The sequence below is a fragment of the Notamacropus eugenii genome, chromosome 3 (genome assembly GCF_028372415.1).
Source record: "Notamacropus eugenii isolate mMacEug1 chromosome 3, mMacEug1.pri_v2, whole genome shotgun sequence".
Classification (NCBI taxonomy): domain Eukaryota; kingdom Metazoa; phylum Chordata; class Mammalia; order Diprotodontia; family Macropodidae; genus Notamacropus; species Notamacropus eugenii.
The window spans coordinates 198,554,883-198,574,702 of NC_092874.1; the positions used below are offsets into that span (position 1 = coordinate 198,554,883).

At 41.2% G+C, this 19,820-nt stretch overlaps 2 protein-coding genes across 8 annotated transcripts in view; one reads left to right on the forward strand and one right to left on the reverse strand.

Moving 5' to 3' along the window:
- DUSP16 (dual specificity phosphatase 16) overlaps positions 1-5,699 on the forward strand; it is a 94,630-nt gene extending 88,931 nt beyond the window's left edge. For both annotated transcript variants that reach the window (XM_072653917.1, XM_072653918.1), the window contains exon 7: positions 1,885-5,699. In XM_072653917.1, coding sequence (XP_072510018.1) covers positions 1,885-3,052 — 1,168 coding nt within the window. In that variant the 3' untranslated portion in view covers positions 3,053-5,699. The remainder of the gene's footprint in view (positions 1-1,884) is intronic.
- A 12,343-nt stretch (positions 5,700-18,042) lies between these two features.
- Positions 18,043-19,820, reverse strand: part of BORCS5 (BLOC-1 related complex subunit 5) — an 89,557-nt gene continuing 87,779 nt past the window's right edge. For all 6 annotated transcript variants that reach the window (XM_072653920.1, XM_072653919.1, XM_072653922.1 and 3 more), the window contains one exon: positions 18,043-18,792. In XM_072653920.1, the coding sequence (XP_072510021.1) occupies positions 18,562-18,792 (231 nt within the window). In that variant the 3' untranslated portion in view covers positions 18,043-18,561. The remainder of the gene's footprint in view (positions 18,793-19,820) is intronic.

The window sequence follows — 19,820 nt, forward strand, 5'->3', positions numbered from 1 at the left end:
ACTGCAACAAATATGAGCCTTGATCTTTCCTTTCAGCAATGCTCTTTACTAGTTGCTGTGGATTTAAATGTGATCCTTCAAAAACTGGGAAAGATGTCATTTTTGTTACTTAGCATTTATTCAGCATTAACTCATTTCCAATTAAAATTAATAAATATCAGACGTATTAAACCATCCACTGTTACTCCAGTTTATTTCTTACTCAAATCAAGGGAAGATAATTGTGTTTTTTTCATCCATTAAAATCAACATCTGACTTGTACTTGATAGATGGTTTATGAGATGCCCTTTTCTTGACGTCTGATGTGACTCCCTTTCTATAAGGGATGAGAAAGCAACTTTTAGGCAGTGTTAGAGGTTAGAGATTGAATAATACACCTGAATGCTGAACCCTGCAGTTATCACTGAGGGGCACAAACGCCAGTTTTTGCTAGCAGCACAGTGGTTGTTCAAAGCTTGTTTAGTGATAAATTATCTTCTTGGTCTGCTGCCTACTACTTCATTCAAGATGTAGGGCAAGGAAGTGAAGACATAGCCAGTCTCCATTTAGGGAGTGAGTAGTGGGCGGAGTTGGAAGGTATTATCCCAGAGAACCTTCATTGAGACTATGGTTGGGCTTTGGTATATAAGGGTTTTCCAGGAGAATAGCCAATTTGACAAATGGCAGGAACTATGGGAATTACCTACCAGACAGGTGGGCATAGGCTGATGGCAGTTCAGTTCTTTCTTGTCATGCTGATAAACATGAAGGTGAAAAATTACATATTTAAATAGCCACTGATGGAGAAAAGCACAGTGTGAATGTCCGCTATTTGTTTCTGTCCTACTTTGAGGTCCCTTTATGAAAGAGAAGAAAATAAATTCTGTTATCTCACAAGAGCCACTAAATTATTTGGATTTCTCTATTCATCCTTAAGTTAATGTTCAACCAATTGCTTGGATCTCTTCTTTTGTTTTAAATTATTTTATTTCCAAGGGATTGTTTTTCCTTAGTTTTCTCTATTCAGATGACGAGCTGTTTCTATATCTATGTTAACTTTTGAAGAAACTGCACCTCCTCTGACATAAAAAAGGCCACAGAAAGGTTTTGGTATCTTCTTGGTTCTTGTACTGTTGTGAATCCTTCTTTTCCTTTCCTTCTCACTGGTTTTATCCTTTGACAAACTTGGTGTCAGTGAGGATTCCTGGTCTAAAGGCTTAGACTTAGCAGTAACTCACAAGCTTTTTGATCAAGTCACTTTGAGTGCCAAGATGAGTTGGGAAATGTGCCCTTTGAGGCCTCAGACATTTAATGCTTTCTTTTTCTTTAATTAAAATTCTGAACGTTGAAATGCCTTGAAGACATGATTACAAGCCCCCCTGATGAGTCACATGGGGAAACGGAAGGACCAGTGAGCCACTGCCCCAGCCAAATGTGTCGACGCTGTGTGTAGGCTCTCTGAACCTTTCTGGTGCTCCTAATCATGGCAGGAGGGCCTTGCTGGTGAGACTGATTCCTACATCTTTAACATCAGTTACAGTGTTAAACTATCATTTCTTAAAAATAATTCTTCTAGTACAGTAGCTTAAAGCGACTGGGTATTCTTTTCCTGTTCCTTAGGAAGGGACCATGATGTCCAGTGTCACCCACAGGTGTTCATCCAAAGGCCTTGCTATAGCTACTAATGTGTTGAAGATTTTCCCATGAAGAGGAATGCTCTTTATGCTAAGGTTTCTCAATGTTTAATACATTTTAGCTTCCAAAGTTGTCATCCAGAGAGTATCGTGTTGATGTGGCTGAAGGCTTTTGCAAGATTTCCATTCTTGCTTCTATGTTTACAAGAAAAAAAAAAGCTTAAATCATGTGTAGTTTGAGTTTTTAACATTTTTCCTTCTATCCATCAGATTTGTGAAAGAAAAAAGACCAACTATTTCTCCAAACTTCAATTTTCTGGGCCAACTACTAGACTATGAGAAAAAGATTAAGAACCAAACTGGAGCATTGGGTACAAAAAGCAAGCTTAAACTTCTGCACCTAGAGAAAGCTAGTGAATTTGTTGCCACCGCTTCAGAAGGAACACAAAACAGTGAAACCTCCATTAGTACCAACTCTGCTACCTCAGATACAGTGGGGCAGAGGTCCATGCACCCTGTGAGTCTTCCAGGCATGCAGCTAACATCATTTGAGGACAGTCCACTGGTACAGGGAATCAATGGACTCCACATGTCTTCAGACACGCTAGAAGACAGCAACAAACTCAAGCGTTCATTCTCTCTAGACATCAAATCGATTTCATACTCCACGAGCATGGCGGCATCTTTACATAGCTTTCCCTCATCAGAGGATGCTCTGGAATACTACAAACCATCTACTGCTTTAGATGGAGGCAGTAAGCTGTGCCAGTTCTCTCCAGTTCAGGAAGTATCTGAACAGACTCCAGAGAGCAGTCCGGATAAAGAGGAAACTACCATCCCTGAGAAGGTCCAGTCTACTTGGCAGTCGGAAAGCCAGACCAAGAGGTTGCACCCTGGAAGAGGCAACAACAGCAGCATGGCCCAAAGGCCCCTCCTGTCCCCACTACACCGAAGTGGGAGTGTGGAGGACAACTACCGCACCAATTTCCTGTTTGGCCTTTCTACAAGCCAGCAGCATCTGGCCAAGTCTGCTGCTGGGCTGGGCCTCAAGGGCTGGCACTCGGACATCTTGGCTCCCCAGGCTTCTGCCCCTTCCTTGACCAATAGTTGGTACTTTGCCACTGAGTCTTCTCACTTCTACTCTACTTCCGCCATCTATGGGGGCAGTTCTAGGTACTCCGCCTATAGCTGTAGCCAGCTTCCTACTTGCAGCGACCAGGCCTTTTCAGTACGCAGGCGGCAGAAGCCAAGTGACCGCGCTGACTCGAGGCGGAGTTGGCATGAGGAGAGCCCTTTTGAAAAGCAGCTGAAACGCAGAAGCTGCCAGATGGAATTTGGAGAGAGCATAATGTCAGAGAATAGGTCACGAGAAGAACTAGGAAAAGTAGGCAGCCAGTCAAGCTTTTCAGGTAGTATGGAAATTATTGAAGTATCCTGAGAAAACATGGACATATGGACTTTTGGAGATTTTTTTTATCTTGTTTAATGAAAAAAAGAAATTCCCTGTAAATCTGAAATATATGTATGGACATAGATATTTTTGGAAAGTGGGGCTTTGGTGTAAAAGCTGTTTTCTTTTACTCTGATGTCTACATGTGGGAGAGCAGCTAATTTTTCTCCCGGTTAAAAGTGGGAGGGCAGATGTTTAAGATTTTTTTTTTCCTGGACAGATGAAGCAGTCGTATGCGATAAATTGCACATCCTCTTATTCTTGTAAAAGAAAGCTTTATTGGTGATAGAGGACAGCACCATTTCCAAGTTGTGCTACTAATAATTCTCAAAAGTTAGTCCTTACCCAATTCTTTCACAGTGCACCTTAGCCCTGAAACTGAGCCAGCTTATGGGTCAGGCGGGTAGACCCTGTTAGGGAGGGAAACAGTCATGAATCCAAAAGAAATAACTCACTGCAGCAGAGGCCCATCTGAACATCAGAGCACATTCAGTAAAACCAGTAACATGAAATATTGTTCTAATGGATAGACCATTAGGTGATTTCGAAGAGCTGCTTTATAAAGAGCAAAAACCAAGTACCTCAGATAACACAATTAGGGCTTTTACTGCTACCCATTTCTGGTAGCTGGTTGTGTAAGCATTGTGAATAGTTAGCTAGTCATACTTCTAAGGGCAATTTAAGCTGTCTATGCACAAATTTCCAGGTGGGGCCTAGATATAAGTGGGTTAAAAAAAGGTTTTATTCTCTGGCTTGGGAAGGAAAAGACTGAAAACCATTTTGTAGTTCATTTAAATAGCTAGCAATCAGGCAGTCTGCTGATTTAAACAGCAATTGGGTGGTTAGGCAAATCAACTTCCATCCAGCAGTTCAAAGTGGAATTTTAAAAAGTGAGATCACACTAACCATTGTGTTTTCTTTAAAACCAAATGTGTGTTTGGTGGTAACAGCAACAGCTCAGGTGTTCTTGGCCTAGCAGCATGTTTTCCACTGCTCCTAATACGGGTTTAGTCAAAGTGCAACCCGAAGGCATTTTTTTTTTTAACAGGAAAACTTAAAGCTGAAGAGAGAAAAAAAATTACGAGAGGATTTACGGGGAGGAAAAGAGCTGAAGGAAAAGGAGAATGTATCTCCTTCCGCGGCAGCGTTTCTTTTGGTATATGGTTCCTGTGGTGGTGTCTAAACTTTTCTCAGTTAGATTCTCAGACTTACCAGTAACATAGGGGCTGGAGAGAGCAGGGTGCAAACATCAAGTAAGTTTAGGAACATCTGGGGAATGTCGTAGTCTTCTCCTGACAGTGACGCCATAGCTGACGGTCACCCCAAGCCATTCTCAAAAGCAAATACCCTTGGTTTTTTGGTAGCTGGGGCAAGAAGAAAGAGCACTTGGTCCTGAGCTGTAATCACTGTATGGCCAATCACTCCAGGCAGCTGAAAATATAAAGTGACTGTGGCAAGTATGTGAGGGATATTACTTTTAAACTTTTTAAGCTTGAGTCTCGTCAACTACAATGTGGTCCTCATTGAAGCCTTAATTCATGTCAGCGACTTGGTAATTTTCTTGTTTGTTTGTTTTGTTCTGTTTGTTCTTTTTATCCTCTTTAAGGGTAGCTAGTTGCTGACTCAAATCTCAGGTTTTTTGTATGGTGAGAAATGAACAGGTCTTTTTTGACCAGGATGTGACTTACATTTCCTGTGGTGACTGCAAAAATCCAGCACAGAGCGGCGTGATTCAAAGATGATGCAACTTGATCTTAATGAGTGTGAGGTCTTCCTAAGTGGAAGTGGTGACCCAGGTGTTGTACGGGGAGGAGATGCAGGTAGAGATGGGATAAATTGCTCGGTGTACCACTACTTGGTTCCCATATGTGCAGAGTTTGAATGTTTGACATTGACCCATTCTCAAGGTTTTACACAGACAGACATTCTGAATGTTCTCTCGATACATATCAACTATTCAGTTGTTCATTATTCAAGTTAATGAATGGATGGGAATCATTCATTGATGTGAATAATATGTACGTGGACAATCAGGTGTCCAAATCCCAGTCTCAACTGTCAGACTTCTTAAATGTTAACGGTAGTTTCAACCTTATGGACTTTTCATGGAGGTTTGTAGGACTTTGTATTTTAACACAATGCAAATGTATCAGCCAAAACCCAAATCACACACCTCTCCCTGGGGTTTCTCTTCATGCAGCTCTGATCTGGTATCACACCATAACCTACAGGCCTGATAGCTAATGTCAGATCATCAGTCCTTCAGCGTTGAACGTATGGCCTTTTGAATCACTTGGACAACTCTAGGTGGCATGGTTGGTACTCACACTCAAGAATCCATTCTTAGGGGAACCCTTAGAGCCTATTTAGTGCTATACAGGATGGTGATTCAAAACAAAACAAAATCAAAACAGCGGCAACAACAAAAACTAAAATTCTGTGAGAAATGCTGGAAATGGTTTTAGGACATTTGTAAAAAGTTAAGTGGACTGATAATGTACATGTTGAATATGAATATAATGTTCTTTGGGTGTAAGGCAAGCTACATGGTTAAAAATTGTGCATTTCTCACTTTGTGTCATGAGCATTATTGTATGTTAATATGATGAATAAAATCAGAATTGGTACCTGTTTATATGTAAAGTCAAAGAAAGTTGTTCTTTTTCCAGCGATATTTTCTGTGTGTTGTACAACAAAGGCTGAGTCATATCATGTGACTTTAAGCCTTTCCAGCAGCCTCAAGGTCAGTGCTTTTGAGATTTGCCTTCAAACAGCTGCTATCTACTATTAATTTGCATGTGAATGAGAATAAGCTTTCTTCAAATGTAAAGGGACAGTGTTTGTTTGTTTTTTAATGTTGGTGTCATTAAATATGTTTGATTCATTGATATGCTATACTTCTCACAAGTAACAATGACTAGATCTCTGATCTAGTAATAGATGTAGTGATCTAGATCTTTAACATGTTAAATTGAAAGCTTGGAGAGAGGGACCATGTTGATTTTTCAGGATGCAGACCCATTGCCTTGTACAGTAATGTATACCATGTAGACATTGAATAAATATTGGTGACAGCCCTCATTACACACAGGAAGAAAAGGAAGTTAAAAGATCCAATTACTCAGTCAGCTAGCATTTATTAAACATCTGATATGTGCTAGGCAACTGTGCTAAGTGCTGAAAATAAGGCAAAAGACAGTCCCTGCTCTCAAGGAGGACAGCGATAACATGGAAACAGCTACACACCAATAGGCTGTGCACAGGGTAAGTTGTAGATAATCTCTGAGGGAAGGCACAGAGATAAAAGAAGGATGGGAAAGGCACTTTTTTTAGAAGATAGAACTTTAGCTAAGACTTCAGGGAAGCTAAAAGGTATAGATGAGGAGGAAGAAATCGGGACAGCCAGTGGAGTCAGGAGATGGTGTGTCATGTGTGAGGGAGAACAAAAGAGGGCAGTGTCACTGGTAACACAGGGTACATGGGTGGTGTGAGGTAGGAGGCCAGCTAATGGAGTTGTCTCTTGCATCAACATCTGTTTCTCCATGTTCTTTAGGAAGTATGTTCTTTTGGGGGAGGGAGGAGAAGAAGGATGAAGAAGTCTGAGATGCAGTTTGGCTAAGCGTGTGGGATGAACAGATGAAGGAAGGCTCATCTAACTTGAGAGCTGGGAAGTAGCCTTAGAGATCATCTGGTCCAGCAATCTGGGTTGATGGAGGAGGAAATTGAGGTTCAGAGAAATTAAGTGGATTTATTCAAGGTCATACAACTAGTCGCTACCATTACTTGAACAAACATTCAGATTTCCTGACTCCTGATGCTCAATCCCAGTGCCATGTTGGATTTTAGTACTGTCACATCTCTTCCTCCCTTTCCCCAGTAAGTAATAATAGCTTGCATGCGTTCAGCACTTTTTAGGACTTGCAAAGCACTTTCCAAACTTTGAGGTGGTGGACATTATCCCTGTTTTGTAGATGAGGAAACCTGTGCTGGGAAAGGGTAAGTGACTTGCCCAGAGTCACCGTCTCGAGGTTGTATTTGAATTCTTGACCAGTTCTGGGTGCAGCACTCTATCCTCTGCTGCCAATGATAAAAGTTTAAAGAATATTGAATAGAAGAGACAGGCAAGGACGAGTATAGTAGGAAGAACAGAAGGGGAGGTTAGAAGAGGCATCAGTGAAGGGACCTTGTGCTCAAAGCTTGTATAAAAAGACAAGAGAAGGCAGGTGTTGGACGTGGAGTCTGACACCTACTAACTATAAGTCACTTAACATCTCAGACATAGTGACTTCCTCTGTAACAGGGATAATAGAACCTGAAGTCACCATCTCATAGGGCATTTTTGAAGATCAAATGCACTTTATAAGCCTTAAAAGATCTATAAAAGATGTTAGCTATTTACTGTCATGATAGAGGCAAAGGCAGAGATGGGAAACACCCACTCACACTGGTTGGGTAGGGCATTACAGAACATCAGTGTTGGAAGGAGCTTTAGAGCTCATTTTAGATCAGCCCCTTTGTGTTCCAGATGAGTAAGGAAGATTCAAATTAACGCAACAAGTTTGAACCTAATTACAGAAACTAAGACCTTAGAGGTCATCTGGTACAACTTATACCTGAATAAGAATCATCAAGCCTTTGTTGGAAGACCTCTGGTGAAGGGCAGCCTCCCAGGCCAGCAGCCTGGTCCCCTCTGGGGATGGTTCTCATTGGCAGGAAGGTTTTCCTTAACATGGAAGCTTAAGCTCCCCTCTTTACAATTTTCACTCATTGCTTCTGGGACTGGTTTCTGAGGACAAAGCAGAAAAAGCTGAAAACACCCTGTCTGACCTTTGCCCAGCTCCTCACTTCTAGAAAAATATCCCCAGTTCATTCAGCCAGTTCTCACGTAGAATGAACTCAAGGTCCTTCACCATTCTAACACTGTCCTTCCTACAATGTGATTCCCAGAATGGCCTGCCCTGCTCCAGATGAGGCCTGACCAGGGCAGAGGACAGTGAAATGTTGCCTCCCTTGTCCTGTGCATTATGCCTGTCTTTATGCTGCCTGAGATGGCATTAGCTCTCTCGTAGGCCAAATTACTGATTTGCATTTTAATAATAACAGCATTTATATAATACCTACTATGTGTCAGGCATTGTACCAAGCAATTTACAAATTTTTTATTAGATCTTGACAACTTTGTGAGGTAGATGCTATTATCCCCACTTTACAGTTGAGGAAACTGAGGGAAAGGTTAAGTGGTCAAATAGGTAGCTAGTGTCTGAGGCTAGATTTGAACTTAGGTCTCCTTGAGGCTAGGCCTAGCACTTTATCCACTCCACTCTACCACCTAGCCTAGGAGCGTCTGAGCTTGCATTGCACTAAAACATTTGAATCTTTTTCAGATGAACCAATGTCTAGGCACAGTTTTTGCCATCTTGTACTTGTGAGATTTTAATTAATTAGAAATTTTAATTTAATTTAAATTAACTGGACATTAATACCTAAGTTGACTTGACATTTATCCCTGTGATATTTCATCTTGAAAGGAAGAGAGCTGAGCTTAAAGTCAGAAGGGCCTGGGTTGAGGAAGTCCTTCCTGACGTATGTTAGCCATGTGACCCTGGGCAAGTCACCTTCTCAGTGACCCAGACAGTTCTGGAAGACCAAATTGTAGAGCAAGTACTGATCTGTATGGGGAAAGTTCCTCCTCCACACCAATGAAATCACAGGTCTAGTAAAAACAAAAGAATTTGTTAATTTGGTCCAGTAATGTATTCTGTTAGAATCTTTCTCCACTCTGACTCTTCCATCTAGTAGTAAAGAGATCCCTGGGGCACACCACTGGAGGCCTTTTACCAGACCAATAATATTCTTTCCTGTACCAAATTACTTCTGGGGTGGAGTCATGAAAGAGATATTAGCCCATGGCTTAAGCTAAAGCTAGATTGTTAGGAATGGTTAGTTTCAGATATAGGAAACAAACCCTGCACTGTGCTTTTGCTTTCAGCTGTTAGGACTTTTCTAGGGATACACTATGCTGATACTGAGGATAGTCATGTTTTAGTCCACTCAGTTCTGGGGGCCGATTGTCTTGATTGGTTGGTGCTGATGGCAGTGGCCAACTCAAGAAACCCATTGTATCTGGTTGACCCCAGACCAAGCTTCATATTTCAATCCATTGTTAACCCTGGCCATCTTGCCATTCTTTTCTTTCTTCCCAGCCCTTCTGACTTGGTGCTTTTGGCACAGTATCAAAACAATACTTCTGTTTTTGTAGTGTTGTTTCAGTCATGTCTGACTCTTTGTGACCCCATTTGGGGTTTTCTGGGTAGAGATACTGGAGTGGTTTGTCATTTTCTTCTTTAGCTCATTTCACAGATGAGGAAACTGAGGCAAACAGGGTTAAGTGATTTACCATGGGTCACAGAGCTAGTATCTAAGGCCAGATTTGAATTCAAGAAGATGAGACTTTCTGACTATCCACTGCACAACCTAGCTACCCCCAAAGTAACACTACCATGCCATCGTTGTTCTGGGAAAGGGACTCCCTATTCCTGTGATATCGGGCCTCCCCTTCCCTTCCCTTCCCTTGCCCATTCTCCTATGTATCTTCCCCTAGAATATAAGCTCTTTGAGAGCTAGGATTGTTTCAATTGTGTATTTATAATCTCCAGTGGTTAGCACTGCCTGGTACAGAGTAAATGCTTTCTCAATGCTTTTTCATTTGTTAGCAGAAGAAAAATATTTTCTGGGTACCTTTGAATGTTAAACTCATTGCTGCTTCTGCCATTTAAAGAATTCTGTGAATCCCACCTGGCTCCCTTTATGTTAAATGTGTGTGCAGAATAATTATATGTGTTTACATATTTAAAGTAATATATTAACATATTAAAAGACAAATTAACAGCTGATCTGGAAGAATACAATGTTAGGTCAATTTGATCCTTACAGTTTTGATATGGATGATTATACATGATGTGTACACACTTAAATCAATTTGATTACAATTTTGATATGGACAGTTATACATTATGTGTACACATAAGTCAATTTGATCAGTTTTGATATGGATGATTATACATGATGTGAACACAAGTCAATTTGATCATTACAATTTCGATATGGACACACATACATACACACACACACGGTTGGATTTTGGTTTCGTTGTTCAGTCATTTATATGAAGTCATTTGCCATTTCTTTCTCCAGTGTGTCCACATTTTATCATTGAGAAACCAAGGCAAATGAAGCAGGACCTGAACTCAGATCTTTTGGACTTCAGGCTCAGTGCTCTATCCACCGTATCACCTGGCTGGTTGGGTTTGCAGAAATCGAAATTTCCTTACCTCTAGTTCTAAGAAGAATCTCCAGTAAAAAAAAAAATGTTAAAGAGAATGCATGGCATCATAGATTTTGAGCTAGAAGGGTCCTGGGAGTTAAATGAGTTGGCCATGGTCATACCCAGCCAGTAGATGTTAGAAGTGGAATTTGAACCAAAGTTGTCATATCCACTACACCACACTAACATTTGTATTGTGTTCAAAACTTCTAAGATCAAAAAAGTATCTTCCTCCCAGCAACCCAATGAAGCAGTTAGGGCAGGCAGGTTTCATGAGCTTTATTTCACCCTTCAGAAAACGAGATTGGGGAATAACCCAGTGTGCCTGGGGCCCTGAGTTTCCTGACAACCAGAATTTGAATATGGGTCTCCTAAGAGCAGTATCTTTCCAATATCCTGTCCTTGCTGGCTGGGGTATAGCACAGCTCTGGTCTAGATTCTGTCTTGTCAGAGTGAAGACAATTTTTGTCTGGTCAGAGGGGAGAGAATTCCATTGGCAGGATCAGAATCACTGGGATCACGAAGGTTTTGTATACAGATCACATCTCATTCACTGGTTCATAATTATCATTACAAAGCCCCAAAGTGGAGAAAAATAACTGGGAAATAAATATTTTCCTTTGAAATCGCTGGCATTGAAGATTTTAGAGAATTTGCCGACCAAAGGTAACACCCACATACCAGCTTAAAAGGCTGACCAGGTACGAGGGGAAAAAGATGTTGAATGTATTATTGGAAAAGTAAATTTACAAAACAAATTTTGCATTTCCATTATGTGACTAATTGAGAGGTTGAGTTACGAGTTCTCCTTTGTGACCATGAAATGTGAATGGGAGGTACCATATATGTCAGAAACTATGAGACATTCAACCCTGTCATAAAATGGAAATGAACCTTTTTTACCCTGTCTGAACAAGGCTGAGGGACCTGGCTGAACCAGCCATTGACCTAATTTCTCTTTGCACTACCTTGGGAGAATGTCACAAAGGGAGACTTATTGTCTGAATGGGGCAGTAAAATAGACCAGGCAAAGGAGCAGATAGAAAATGGGTGGGAAGTTCCATCGAGAAAGGAGCAGCAAGCCAGCTCAGAAAGCTGATTGCTTTTTTTAAGTTGAATGTGTCTGAAGAATAGGAGAAAGAAAAACCAGCTAAATGCAAATGAATTCCAGGGTATTCTGTTTCTCCTGTCCTCTGTTAGAGGCAGCCAACCAGTCATTCACGCCTTATTGCAAACTCTTGGTGCATAGGTGGTGTGGTAAGCCTGAACCTCCATTGACCCAGGTTCGAATCCTGCTTCACAATAGCTATGTGATCCTGAGCAGTCACTTAACTACTGACACGTGATGTCCTCTCCCTCTCCCAGCTTCTAAGGAGCCACTGAGGTAATATCTGTTGTGTGCTGTGCAAACCTTAAAGCAAAGTAGTGCAGTGGACTGAGAGTGCTGAGGCTAGCGTCAGGAACACCTGAGTCAGATACTCGTTAGCTGGGTGACCCTGAGCAAATCGTAGCAAATTACTATGAGCACCGTGCCTGGCACAAAGTAAATGCTATATGAATGTTTATTATCATTACTGTTACGACCACCAGGTTCTTTCAACTTTCAGAAGGGTGCAAGTGCTATAGTACTTAAAAAAGGAAGCAAGCATTTATTAAAATACCTACTTGGCACAAGGCACTTTATAAATATCTCATCTGATCCTCTCAACAAACCAGGAAGATGGTTTTCCCAATTTTACAGATGAGGAAACCAAGGCAGAGGTTAAGTGACTTGCCCAGGATCACGCAGTTTGTAAAGTGTCTGAGGCTGGATTTGAACTCAGGTCTTTCTGACTGCAGGCCCTGCTGCTCTATATCCTTTCTTCACTCTGCTGAATTGAAGCCCTTACTTAAAGAATGAAAGGAAATGCAGAATGTCTGAAGCCCAGTGTATACCAACATCTGTTCCAACTCTGCTGTGTGTACTCTCTGCTTCATACCCTCTTTCTGCCACGAGTGTAGAGTGGCAGGGACAGGGCTAGCTGAGGAAATAGGATATTATCCAGCATTCCTGTGTGCCTATAGCTGGTGCAGCTCTGCCTTTGTTCCCCTTTGGTAACCAACAGATCCATTATGTTTGAGCCACACTTGTTTCTCCAGCCTCAGTTAGGAGGCACTGTGACCTAATGGACAGAATTTGCCTGTGAGTTATGAAGATTCCCATCTCTCTCCCAGCACTACCTTTGTGACCCTGGGCATGTCTTAGCGTCCCAGATAACTCTTAAAGACTGTACGTTGTATAGCAGGTGCCAAATTGCATTGAAGGTGATCCCTGTCCCAATGAAATCCCAGGTCCAGACCAAAACAAAACTCAAAAGCAGAAATGCAGTCTGTTGTTGGCAGCCCTCAAGTACCTTCTAGACAAGGGTTCTTGGGGTAGACTTTTGTCAGTTTTTTTTTTTTTAAAGAATGACAGGTTGTCTAAATACCTTTCTATAAAAACACAACTCTTCAGTTGTCCTCCAAACAAGAGAGGGTAGAATTAAGGCTAGGGACTGAATCCTGGCTCTGCCAACTACTAATTGTGTGACTTCATGCAGATTACTTGATGTCTGGACCCTTTTAATTTTTTTTTTGAATGATTTGTAATTTATTGGATCCCAGATTTAGAGCTAGATGGAATAATTTATTTAGTCTTATTCCTCCGTCTCATTTCACAAATGAAAGCCCAGAGAGAGAAATGACTTGTCAGTAGTCACACATCAAGTACCAGAATTCAGAGTTGCTCTTCTAACTCAAAGTTTGGGCTTCTTTCCAGTAAGACAAGGGCAGCTAGGTGGTGCAGTAGATAGAGAGCTGAGCCTAGAGTCTGGAAGATTCATCTTGATGAATTCTGATCTGGCCTCAAACACTAGTTATATGACCGTAGGCAATTTAACCTTCTCTGCCTCAGTTTCCTTAGCTGTAAAATTAGCTAGGGAAGGAAATAGCAAATCACTGCAGTATCTTTGCCAAGAAAACCCCAAATGGGGCCATGAAGAGTCAAACACAACTTAAATAACTCAACCATAGCTAATGACAGTCTACCTCCCACATTTCATGTATAAAATGAGTTGGTTGAACTGATAACCTTTGATTATCTCTAAAACCCTTTCTTGCTGATAGTTTGTGCTTGATCACAAGATCATCTGTCTACAACTCCCTCATTTTACAGATGAGGAAGCAGACCCAGAAAGGGTCTTGACTTGCCCAAGGTCATAGAGCTCAAAAAATGGCCGCCTGCATAGGAACCCAGGGTCTCTGACATCAAATCCAGCACTTTCCAATGCACCATCATGCTGCCTCCATACGAACCTTAACTCTTTCAAGCTAAAACATTAAGCTCTAGGTCTGTAATGTGTATTTTTATATATTTATATATTTGCAAAATGTTATATTTTATGTTTTATAAATATATATATTTTATAATATATATCACATGTAATGTGTATTTATATATTTATAAAATAATGTTATATTTTATAAGGTAGGACATACTTACAGCTTGCCTGGAACACGTCTTTTCAAAATTAGACCTTAATTTTGAATTTTTCTTAGACTTTGATAAGAAAAAAATGTTCCAAATCTCCAGCTTTACCATCAGTAAAATTACTAAATTTAGACTAGTGATGGTAGACAGTTAGCTCCCTTATATCCTTAAAAATCCTTTCTTCACTGGGAATCCATTTTTTTTAAAACTAATTGAAGAAGACTCTCCCTATTGGGTATCTACCACGATTGTCAGACTTACCGTCTATAGGTTTCCTAAAACAGCTAGGGAAAGACTGTCCTTGTTACTGGGCAACAAGGCAGGCGTGTTATTTCCTAAAATAACTAAACCTATAACTAGCCAGGCACAAGGAGACCTAACACAATTGGCATACGAGAGCATCCAGTTTCTACAGATAAAGATTCAAAAAAACCACCCTAAATATCCATAGGGGTGGGGAGGAAAGATTTAAGGCTCACAGTCTCCATGAAGATTAACGTTGTCCCAGCATTTGGCAAGAGGGAATTATTTCTGGCTGCGTGGCCTTGGGTCATAACTTTTCTAAACGTCTTTTTGTTTTGTTTGTTTTATCAGTACTGTAAAATGAAAGAATTTAGATCAGCTGGGCTCCAAGGTCCCTTCCAACACAGTACTCTGAATTCTCTAGGAAATGAAAGGGTCAAAATTCATTCTCTCCCAAACAGGCACCAAATAGAATTTGTTTGTCCAGCCTTTTTGCTATTTGAGCTTCCCTTTATCCAGCACTAGAAAAGGCTGTTGGTTCACAGATCCCAGATTCTGAGCTCTTACAAGAGACCTTAGAGAGTGTTAGTTACTTTGGTTAGTTGTATTTTTTCATATACGCTTCTGGGAATAAACTCCATTAGAGAAATTTCTGGCCAAGAATTTTTTAGGTATTTGGCTAGACATAGCTATATTAGGTAGATTTAACCTTCCCCATGCCCCAGATCATTAAAGCTGTTGAAATTAAGTGAGAAAATCCATTCTTATTGCCTTGCTAACAGTGGTAGGCTTTGTTATAATATACATCCTACTTTTTATATTTGTAAAATACCTCTCTTGGCCTTAGTTTCCTTATTTGTATGATTTGATTAGATGACTTATAAGGTCCCTTATTGCTCTTAATCTAGAATCTTATATTCCTAAGAACATCAGAATCCCTGACATGGTGGTGCATCGCTTGGGTCCGTGCTACTGGGGAGGCTGAGTATCTCTTAAGTTTGGAAATTATAAGCTGCAGTAGGTGTAGTAGGGCTCCACACCAAGTCAGCACCAATGTGGTTGTTGTTTGTCCTTCATTTTTGAAGAGGATCAGTGACATCACAGGTGATATCTCTACTTGTGGGTGAATTGGATTTAAGTGAGGCAGAGTTGCACAAAGTCATCAGCCTCACTCTCTCTTCCAGAATCATCCAAGCCTACTGGCAAGACAAAAGCCAATATGGTGAACTTCTGGGAGGAGAGAAGGGGGCAAACTGGCCCAGGTCAGAAACAGTAGGTCAAAGCTTCATGCCCATCATCAGTGGGGTTGGGTTTATGAGTGGCTGCTGCACTTCCAGCCTGAGTGAGATAGAGAAACCTAATCCCTCTCCCCTCCCTGCCCCAAAAAAGGCAATCAAATGTATACCAAAGTTAGAGCAAGGAAACCACTCACCAGAGGGTTGTATTTGTAAAATACATACAGTGAGGATATTGATACCTGACCCGTGCGACCATTTTCAAGCTTCAGTTCTTAGTTGGTAGAGGGTGGAATACAAAGGTTTGATTTCATAGGTAAACAAAAAGTAAATGATGATTAAATTTCAAAAAAATGTAATTCCTCAGCCTACACTAGCTATTAAATTCTCTGGGTCAGGCTACTGAATCAGAGAAGTTCTTGAGAACTTGCTTCAAGAGGGAATATGCTCTAGAGACCCTGCTTCAGATTCCAGCTCTGCCCCCCCAGGTGTGGGAAGACACTTCATTTCTTCAGACCTCCATTTCTTTATAAAGGGATGAGGAAGTTGGACTAGAACTTCTTTCATCTATTTAGAGGTAGTGGTTCTATGATAGTCTTTCTCCATGCTTTTCTTGAGAAATTACATTTTAAAAGTCCTTGTGAAACCTCTCATGCTCAGAGATCATGCACCCTTGAAAATTGCTTTTTCCCTTTTGCCAGAGTGGCCTCTTGAAAATCTGTGGCCCTAGCCAGGCTAATGGGCAGCAAGGTGGCACAGTAGATAGAGTGCCAGGCCTTAAGTTAGGAAGATTTCTCTTCCTGAGTTCAAATCTAGCCTCAGGTACTTCCTAGCTGAGTGACCCTGGGCAAGTCACTTAGCCCTGTTTGCCTTAGTTCCTCATCTGTAAAAGGAGCTGAGAAAAGAATTGGCAAACCACTCCAGTAACTTTACCAAGAAAACCCCAAATGGGGTCACAAAGAGTTGTATGTGATGGAAAAGCCACTGAACAATAAGAACAAACCAGGCTAATAGGACTGAGGGGCCTCTCAGGGCTCCTAGTCCCAACCTGGTTGGCTTCTGATCTCATCCACCTTGGCTGGCTACCTGCTTCTCTTCTACTGATCAGTTGATCTTGAATTCTGTTACATTGTGGGGAATAAGAGCTAGTTGCCCTCAACTCAGATAGCAACAGCTGCCTAAATGAACTTCTTACTCGGTTCCCTTTGGCTGGCACTGACTTACTAGGAGCCTTTTCTCACTGGGAGTAACAGAATCAGTATCCCAGCTTCTCACTGGTCTTAGCAAGCCTATATATGCAGCTGCTATTTAACTCAGTTTTTGAAACCACATTTTAAAATTGGAACTGAAACATCCTCTTCTCCCTTTGGTTATTTTATGCATTTAACTGAAATCCAAGTTCCATGAATTTCACAATAGGGATCTGGTTAAAATCTAGCAAGAGATGTTAATTCACCCAAGAGATCACATTTTAAAAGAGACCACTTGAAATTTTAAATTCTTGAAAACTACCCTTTTTCATCTTAAAACACATTTTGCTACCTTTAGACCCCATGCCTGAAATGTCCTCCTTTCTCAAGTCTGCCTCCTGACTTCCTTTTATCCATTCAGTCAGTCAGCCAGGACTCACTGAATGCTTAGGAGGTACACAGTACTGTCCTAGACACTGAGCAGGCCTTTTGTTTCAAGTAAAATTATTATATTTACCAAATACTCCATAATTAGTCAGCAGCACTGAAAGCAGCTTTTCTTTATGAAAGAAAAATGTCCTGTGTGTGGTGGTGCACATCTATAATCCCGGCTATGAGGAATGGCAGACTTCTTGAGCTCAGGAATTCTGAGTTGTAGTGGGCTAAGCCAACTGAGTCTGCACTAAATTCAGCATTAACATGGTGAAATCCACATGCTTATCAAAGTGGAACTGGACCCATGAGTAACCCCTACATTTCCAGCCTGGGGGAGAGAAAAGGACAGGAGAGAAATATAGAGGGAAAGAGGAAGGGAAAGGGCAGAAAGGAAGGAAAGAAGACTACTGGACACACACCCTCAACACACACATATACATATATGTGCATATGTATATGTTTGATTCATCAGGGTGTTGTAACATACATTTCTGGGTCCAGTATGGTACCAAAACAACTAAGAACGTTTTACTTCTAACTCTGCTACTTACCATCTGTGTGACTCCAAATAGATCATTTATCTCTGCGTCTTAATCATCTGTAAAATGAAGGGGTTGGACTTCATGATACAGTGGAAAGACTGCTGGATTTGAAGTCATAGGACTCAAATCCTACCTGTGTTCACTGCCTGTATGACCTTGAGCAAGTCACAACCTCTTTGGGCCTCAATTTTCTCTTTTATAAAATCAGCTGGTTGGACTAAATGCCCTCTGAGGTGCCTTCTAGCTCTCAATCTATAATCCTATGACTCCAATAATGACAGAACCAAACCTATACTATAGCTAGGTCAAGGATACCAATCACTTAAAGTGATATGCACCAGCTAGATGGTGCCCAAAGAAAGTGTTCTGTGCATATGGATCCTCACAAAAGATGGGTGCAACATAACTAAACCAAAATGTATCCAGGTTTAGTCAAAGAAGGCACCCCAGCCCAAGGACTTGACATGACTAATGTAGGAACAGTAAGAACACAGACACATATGGATTCAAGTTTTTCATTTATAACCCTACAAATCAAAGGGCCTTTTAACAGCCATTTACTGACAAACACATAAAGTCATGAAAAGATCCTCTCTAGTCCTCTTCCTGCTTTAACTGGACCAGCTTATCTGCAAATAGGCTGCACATGTATAACTCAAATGATGACAATAACAACAACAGAGAATTTCTAGGGCAGAGTTCTCTGCAGAGTTGACAAGGACTGAATGGCTTATGTTTCAGCAGCATTGTTGAGGCTGGTCTTCAAGACTTCCAGACTGGTGAGATGAAAGAATTTGGTTCACATCAAGTAGCAACAATCCCCATGACTCGGGATTGGGGAGTCATATCCTGATCTGGACCGCTTCTCTTCCCATCACAGAGAACGGGAAACCAAACAAAAAGCCAACTCTTGCCTGCTAGTGGTATAACGGCTCCAAATACTCTCTGGGCATTATTGGTTTCTATCACTCCATGGAGAAAAGTCTCGCTGGCCAGTCCTGGGAAAGGGTTTGTAAACAACTATGACTTGAGCTCACGCTCTGGCTTCATGCTAAAGGGCTCCAGCCTCTCGTTCTCAGGAAGCAGGCTGTTCAGTCTCTCCATCAGAGGTACAGTCTGGTCAATGCCCATCTGGATGCGGCGGAGAATGGAGGATATCTCATTGACCTTCTGGATCTGTTCGGCGTACTTTGAGTACCTCTTCTGCCGCTCCTGCATGAAGCCAAAGAGGGTCTCCACAGTGAGGTCCATCTAATGGAAGGGAAAAACACCAAGCTCATTAGGCATCCAAATTCTCTTAACAAGTCACTCAATGTAAGATGGAGAGACCCATCTGCTGCATGGTTGTAGAAAAAAACATCAACTATAAAGCAAGGGTGGGAGGAACATTGCCCCATCAACCTCTGAGGCAGTGTAATTTAGTAGGAAGAGTACTGATTTTGCGTCAAAGGACCTGGATTTTAATCCAAGTTCTGTGACTTGGACTTGCTACTTGTACCTTTGGTCAGACTTTGTTACTCTAGGTAAGATACAACTTTTTGTGGGCATTTACTTCCTTAACAAAAATGACAGGATTAGACCAGAAGCTCTCTAAGGCCCCCTTTTAGGAACCTATAATCTCAGTAAGTAAGCAAGCTTCGTGCATAACGGTACTACAGATGGACAGTAACTCAAAAAAATAGGCAATGGGCCTTTTCCGACTCATATTTAAAAAAAAAGATCTGCACTTCCTAGTCACAACTGGTCTATCATCAATAAAGCAAAATGGATAGAACTGCCCCTTCTATTCTGCCCACATATCTGCATGCCGTTCACTATAGGAGAGAGATGGGTACTGGATCCTGACTTCACTGGTAGAAGGAATTCCCAGAGGAGAGCACTCCTAACTAAGAGTGCCAGCAGGCACCTTCTCTGCAACTTGCAGACATGGAGAACCGCCTAAAATGCTGAGAAGGCAAGTGTCAGCTAGAACAAATCCAAGGTAGTATCTGCCACAGTCAGCTTTCCACCCACTATGCTAGAATTTCTTTTCTCCTTCAAGTCTGCCCTTGAGGTTAATTCTCAATAAAAATGTATAGGAACCTCAGAGTATGGATCTGCCTCGTATCTTCCTTGGGCCTTATTATATTATTTTAATATATATTATTTTAATACTGGAAAAAACACTTTTCTTCCCTGGCACTTAGGAATATATTCTGCAATGAATAGGTACTTAATAAGTATTTACTGAATTGAATCAAAAACACAACACTCCAGTGCTATGAAAAACACAAAGATTA